At 38.9% G+C, this 7653-nt stretch overlaps 1 protein-coding gene across 1 annotated transcript in view; it reads right to left on the bottom strand.

Moving 5' to 3' along the window:
- LOC102874209 (NADH dehydrogenase [ubiquinone] flavoprotein 2, mitochondrial-like) overlaps positions 1-7653 on the bottom strand; it is a 72369-nt gene that overhangs the window by 35717 nt on the left and 28999 nt on the right. Inside the window, exon 5 of the mRNA XM_006891416.1 lies at positions 923-1091. Coding sequence (XP_006891478.1) covers positions 923-1091 — 169 coding nt within the window. The remainder of the gene's footprint in view (positions 1-922; positions 1092-7653) is intronic.

Raw genomic sequence — 7653 nt, 5'->3', positions numbered from 1 at the left:
GTCAAGGCCAATAAGCACCAAATTAAACAAGCTGTAAAGAAGCTCTATGACATTGATGTGGCTAAGGTCAACACTTTGATTAGGCCTGATGGAGAGAAGAAGGCCTATGTTCGACTTGCTCCTGATTACGATGCTTTGGATGTTGCCAACAAAATTGGGATCATCTAAACTGAGTCCAGTGGGCTAATTCTAAATGCAATAAATTTTTCTGACCATAAAAAAAAAAAAAAAGAAAGACATACTGTATCTGGCAAATATGCTGTGATGGACTACTTTCAAGTGATACTGAGCAAGGATGCCACTTTAAAGACTAAGGTGCACTAACCCAAGCCATCTATGCATGTTAAAGTTCAACAAGGAATAAAGACAAATGAAAACTGATGTCTTTAAAACACAATATACATGAATGATTATAACGCGTACTAATTACTATTGCAAACTAATAAGGGGGGGAGAAAGGATTGACGTCTTTGAACTGTGATTCTGGAGAAGAATACAGAATATATACAATAGACTTCCAACAGAACTAAGAAATCTGCCTTGGAAGAAGTGAAGCCTAGGTGCTCCCTGGAAGTAAGAATGGTGAAATTTATCTCCCATACTTTTGGCATATTATCAGGAGGGGCTTGCTTTTTTAAAAGAACATCATACTTGGAAAAGCAGAGAGTCAGAAAAAAAGAAAAAGCTCAATGAGCTGGTATGACAGTGACAGCAAAAATAGGTTTAAGGGCAGCAGAGCTTATTAGGATGACCCATGATGGGGCAGGAGAATTGTCAAGGATCTGTTCTGTTCTCTATAGGTCAGTGAAACAGAACCAGCTCTATAGCACATAACATCAGCCATAAAGATATTTTTATAAAAAGTAATTTTATATAAATTATATTTTCCCATAAAAGTTACAAATATAACTGCATCTCATACCGAGCTTTCTCTGAATGGCCTCCAGTATGCTGTCAGAATCTCGAAGCATACAAGGTGTAGTAGTGCAGACCTGAATGTGGTACTTTCCAACTGGCTTTCGATTATACATTGTATAAAAAGTTGCTACTTCATATACTCTCATTGGAGGTACTTGCAAAACTTCTGCAACCTGAAATTTTAGAAAAGTTTTAAATAAAATTACAATGCATATTAATAGAGTTTCAGGTATGTCTTTAAAAGTGTAATTTTAATACGGTCTTAATTTGGTGAAACTGAAGATTTCTTTAATAGCAGAGTATCTATCTACCTGTATCAGATAGCTGCAAGATAGAAGTCTTTCAAATTTTATAAATACCTCACACATAAACCACACAGAGACAAAAAGCTAATATAATATTTTCCTTTTACCCCACTCCTCACCCTCCAGAAAAGGGTAACTTTTATCTCTAAATCTTAAAGTATCATGTATTTCTATTTTGATCATTTCAACTTGTTTCCTCATTTAAAGTTTTTCACCAGTTTTTAAAAAACATTCGTGATGCTTACTTGGTAGTGTATATTATATTTTAATAGCATGACAACACTAAAAAAAGGTTGAAATCAAAGCTAGTCACCTGTTTACACATAACACAGTTATGTAAATAAACATTCGCTCAGTTTCACATTGTAATATTCTTCACAAAACTCCCCAACATCAAGGCATATATTTATAGGAAATATTTGTTTTGATATACTGGCATGAAGGACCAAATTAATCATTATCTCTGGTATAGAAAACAAAGCTTTCTAGCTATCTGCTACAGAAGGTACATGGTCAATTTTGACTATAGTCCTGGCTACACCAGATTTTAAAATCTGATGTTAGCAATCCTAAAAATTACATTTTTCTATATCCTAACATGACCAAAACCCCAAACCCATAGCTGTCTAATCAATTCCAATTTAGGGTGACGATCCATTGAGTTTCTGAGGCTGTAAATCTTTATGGAAGGAGAATATTAATCTTTCTTCTTCTCAACAGCCAGTAAATTGAGAGCACTGACTTTTCAGTTAGCAACTCAACATTACATTACACCACCTAGGACCTTTTAAGTAAGAGCTCTTTAGATGGCCTTTGGGATGATTGAGAACTTCCTCATGTAAAGAATTCCAAAGGAAATATTCTCAAAGGGCATTTATTCTTGGCTAATTTGTGAACAATAACTAAGTGTTCCATTTTAATTCAGTGATTACCAAACAAAGCCAGTTAACTCTAACTCTAGGGAACATTCAAAATGTACATACTTGGGCCTCACCATTGGAGGTTATTAATTTTTGTATTAATCCATTCTGACCATGGGATTATCCTTTTCTATCCTGCTCATTTGGTGGGTTACATGGATTAGTTTTTGAACAGTTAATTTCTAGTGTACCACTGAGTTAACTACGGACTCATAGTGACCCTATAAACCATGACTCTGAATCTTGCCCTATCGTGAGCCAACCTCACCATTTCTGATACACCTCACCTCAATGCCACAGTCACTGTGTCTATCTATCCCATGCAGGGTTTTCCTCTCTTGTGCTGACCCTCTACCCTTCCAAGCATAAAAAAATTAAATAGGCCTCATTACTATCAAGTCAACCTCAAGTCCTGGAAACCTTAAGGGTCATGATTATTTTTTCAATGGCTCTAGTCTTAGAGAAGCAGCCTGCAGGCTTTTCATCCAGGGCACCACTTATTGTTAGAAGCCATGGAGTCAAATGTAGCTCACAGGGAACTTCTGAACAACCAAACTGAGCCCTGCCCCATCTTTGTTCTCTGAAACACTTGATCCCATTGCTATTCACTGTTTTAATTCATTCTGATGACTGCTGAGGGTCTTACGTTCTTTTACTGACCTTCTACCTTTCCAAGCATATTATTAACATGCCTAATGGATATGAGACAGAATTTTATCATCTGCCTCTTAAGGAGCACCTCAGCAACACTTTTCCCAAGACACGTTTGTTCTTTTGGAAGACTATGGGGTATTGAGTACTTTTCTCAACACTAAAACTGAAAGGCATCAATAATGCTATCTTTTATTCACTGTCCAACTTTCAGATGTATAGAAAGTAACCAAAAAGATGATGACTTAGAAAAAGTGCATCTTAGCTTTCAAAAAGGCACTGTTAATCCAAACTGCCAGCATGGCAGTCAGTAGTCGAGTAAAAATAATTTGTTGTACCTTGCTTTCGTTGCATGCCATGGAGTCAGAACCAACCCAGAGCTGACCCTCCAGTGGGCTTGCACATGTGAGGAGAATGCCCATCCTTCTCCAGTGAAGCAGCTGGTGGGTTTGAACTGTGGTGCCTTTGGAATCAATTGCACTGCAGTTTCTTACCAACACTAGGCCACCAGCACCACCTAAAGACCTTGCAATTATAATTACTAAATCTAGAGTAAAGTCTTATGTTAAGTCTATGTCTGATGTTTAACTTAAAGTTCCCATAGCATTCTGTCACATACCTTACTATATTATTGAATGGTGTAATTTTCAGGAGGTTGGAGAGACAAACAATAACATGAAAATAAAGTCTCAATTTAAAGTACAAAGAATCTTGATTATATTCACTATGTTGATTTTCACTGTCCTCCATACACCTATTTCAATGTAGAACAGAACAATATTTATAAAAATGTTCTCACTTATTTTTTTGCACTGTTTATGATTCAACAAGACTTCTAACGGGATTGCTGTTGTTATGTGCTGACCTGCGACTCATAGAAACCCTATGCACAAGAGACGTAAACTCTGCTCTATCCTGTGCCAACATCACTGTCTCTGACACAGCTACTCCCATTATCTCAATCAATTAACTGATTCATCTCTTCAAGGGTCTTCCTCTCTTGTGCTGTCCCCTCCACCCTCCCAAACATGATGTCCCTTTCCATGGACTGGTCCCTCTTTGTAACATGTCCAAAGTATGTCAGATGAAGCTTCAGAATCCTTGCCTCCAAGGAGTAGCTCTGCTTCACCTTCTCCAGGACGAAAATGTATATTCAACACTCTTCTCCAGCACCACAGCTCAAAAGCATCAATTTTCTTTCTATCATACATAGTCATTGTCCAGCTCTCTGACGCACAGCACACAATTGTGAAGATTATGGCCCGGATCAGGTGCACCTAGGTCTCCAGCTTGACATTGTTGCTCTTCAGTACTCTGGAGAAGTCCCTGACAGCTGAATTTCCCAATGCAATTTGTCTCCTGATTTCCTGGCTGCTAGTACCAAGAGTGTTGGCTGTGGAGCCAAGCAAACTAAAACGGTTAACAACTTCAATCTCTTCACCATCCATAATGATGCTGCCACTTGGCCCAGTGGTGAGAATCTTGGTTTTCTTGATGTTGAGCTTCAATCCATATTGAAGGCTGCAGTCCTTAACCTTCTGCAACAAGTGCTTCAGGTCCTCCTCAGTTTCAGCAAGCAGGATTGTGTCATCTGTATAATGCAGGTTGTTGCTGAATCTTCCTCCAATCCTGATGCCACACTCCTCCTTGCATAGCTCACTGTCCCAGATGATCTGTTCTGCATACAGATTGAAAAGGTTATGGAGACAGAATACATCCCTGGCAGACACCCTTCCTGATTTTGAACCATGCAGTGTCTCCTTGCTCTGTTCAATGTTTTGGGATTCCCATTCTTCTCAGAGTCAGCCACAGTTTGTTGTGATCCACACAGTCAAAAGTCTTTGTATAGTCAGATATTCCTCTGGTACTTTCTGCCAAGATCCATCTAACATTAACTATAATATCCCTAGTACCACAGCCTCTTCTAAATCCAGCCTGCACATCTGTAAGTTCTCTATTTGACGTATTGCTCCAGTAGTTTTTGGATCATTTTCAGCAGAATCTTGTTTGCATGTGATATGATATTATTTGATAATTTCAGCACCCTGTAGGGTTACCTTTCTTTGGAATGGGAACAAATATTCACCTCTTTCAGTCAGCTGGCCAGGTGCTGTCCTCCAGATTTCTTGGCACAACTTAATGAGCACATCCAAGGCAGCATCTGTTTGTTGAAATATGTCAACTGGTATGCCATCAGCTCCTGGAGTCTTATTTTTTGCCAATTCTTTCAGAGCAGCTTGAATGTCCTCCTTCATCAGCGCAGGTTCTTGCTCATACGTTGTTTCATGAAATTCTTCTGTGTTAGCCAATTCCTTCTGGTATAGTGACTCTGAATACTCCTTCCATTTTCTTTTACTGCTTCTTGGATCATTTAACATTCTACCCAAAGCATCCTTAAGTATTGCCACTCACGACTTGATTAAAATTTTTTTTAAAATGTATCTGATTAAAAACAGAGTTCTAGCAGGCCAGTGTGTAGGGAGTTGGAACTTCTAACCCAAAGCTCTAGCCAATCCAGTGATTCAAATAAAACAGATACTCCATAGGAGAATGATGGACAATCTCCTCTCACAGAAATTTACAGCCTCACAAACCCAATGGAGGGTCAGGTATGAGTTGGTTTTGACTTGACAGCAAAAAGTTTGACGTCTGACTATGATTAGCCACCAATCTGGCTTACTAAGTATAGCCTTGCTTTTCTCATGTTGGTTCAGACTCATGGTGTGCCCATGAATGCAGAGCAGAACAACTTCATAGTGTTTTCAAGGCTGTGTCCTTTCAGAAGCAAAACAAGAGGCCTTTCGAGGCACTTCGGAGTGGGTTAAAATCAATGATCTTTGGTTAATAATCAAGCACTTAAATGTCTGCATGGTCCAGGGATATTTACTAAGTATACTCTTGTTCCTAACTACTAACTTCACAAATTTTTCATAGCCAAGGAGATATGACAGCCCAAAAATGGTGTTACATTACTGTACAAAACAAATAAGGTATCAATGAACTAATTCTGAAATTGCAGCTGAGATTCCATTAGAGAAAAAAACAACAACAAAAAACCTTAGATATTCCTATTCTCCAAGATGACAATGGTGTAACCCAATATACCAAAATCCAAATGTACTGTCTTACAGTTTCCAAAGCTGGAAACTGTTCCAGAAGCAGACTGTGACATCCTTTTCCAGAAGAGCAGCTAGTAGTTATGAGCAGTTGCTCTTTTTGTTAGCAATAAAAGTCTTTAACTGTGGTACCAACCACCAGGGTTCCACTCTAATCTCACTACCATTGAGTCAGAACTGATCCACTGCTGAGCCTGCAGCAGGTTTCTGGAGGCTATAAATTGAACAGGGGTCACTACCCATCTTTTCCCTCTCAGCCACTGGTCGATTCAAGCGCCACCTTAGTGGTTAGCAGCACAACTCCCTATAGACTGCATAACTGGAGCTCACCAGCCTTTTAGGACCAAATAAAGTTTACAAACAGGTAAGAACAAAGTACAGCAGAAACTGTATGATGGTCAAAGCAACTAACCGGAAGTCAGAAGACTTCAATTTCACTCTAACTCAATCTCTTAGAAGTAACACAAATAACAGGACAGATCTATCTAGTGAAAAATTTTCATTTGGCAAATTAAGTCCAGAATATTTGCTTCAGTTGCAAAACTAGTTTAAAGTGTATCACTAAAATACAATCAAGAATTTGTAAAATATTGCACAACATAGATGAAACTAGAACATATTATGCTGAATGACATAAGTCAGTTACAAAAGAAAAATTATAGAATTGTTGTGGTTGTTGATTGCCTTCAAGTCGAGCACAACTAGTAACAACCCTATAAACAAACTGCCTGAAGCCCCCCTGTAAATATCGACATTTATCAAAGATCATAGAGTTTCCAAAGGCATGTTATTTAGGAAATGGATGCCACTCCTACTTCCAAACCTGTCATAGTACATTATTGTTATGTGCCACTAAGTTGCCTGCAACCCATAACGACCCTATGTACAGCAGCTCTGAACCCTTCCCTATCCTGAGCCAGTTTCACTAATTCTGACACACCAATCCCCACTGTTCCAGTTACTTTATCAATTCATCTCATTCAGGTCTCCCTTTCCTCTGCTGTCCATCTACCCTTCTGAGCATGATGTGGTTCTCCAAGTAGTGATCTCTCTGGCCCAAATTAAAAATCCTAGCCTCCAAGGAGAGACTTGATTTCATCCTCTCCAATACAGACATAATATTTAGTTAGGTTTTTTTTGCAGTCCATGGTATGTTCAAGACTTTTCTCCAGCACCACAACCCGAAGGAATCTATTCTTCTGTCATCCTTAGTTACTGTCCAACTCTCTGAAGTATAACAAGTAATTAAGAAAAACATGGCCTGGATTGTATCTGACTGATATCGTTACTCTTCAGCATTCTGGAGAGGTCCATCACAGATTTCCCCAATGAAATTTGTCTTTTTATTTCCTGAGTGTTTATTGTGGATCTCAGCGAGCTAACAACCTCAATCTCTTCTCCATCTAATATGGTGCTGCCAAGTGGCTCAGTGGTGAGAATCTTTGTCTTCTTGCTGTTGAGCTTCATCCATATTGAAGACTACAGTCCTTGTTGACCTTTTACAGCAAGTGTTTCAGGTCTTCTTTAGTTTCAGCAAGCAAGGTCGTGTCACCTGCATATCACAGGTTGTTAATGAGTCTTCCTCCAATCTTGATGCCACACTCCTCCTCATAAAGCCCGGCTTCTCAAATGATGGGTAGAGAAGCTGTGGTATATTCGCACAATGGAATACTATGCTGCATTGAAAAACAAGGAACTCATGCAATATTATTCAAAATGGGTGACCCTGGAGGACATTATGCT

The sequence above is a fragment of the Elephantulus edwardii genome, unplaced genomic scaffold (assembly GCF_000299155.1).
Source record: "Elephantulus edwardii isolate Elephantulus edwardi_28Jun2011 unplaced genomic scaffold, EleEdw1.0 scaffold00097, whole genome shotgun sequence".
Taxonomy (NCBI): domain Eukaryota; kingdom Metazoa; phylum Chordata; class Mammalia; order Macroscelidea; family Macroscelididae; genus Elephantulus; species Elephantulus edwardii.
This window is presented reverse-complemented; position numbering and strand designations above follow the sequence as displayed.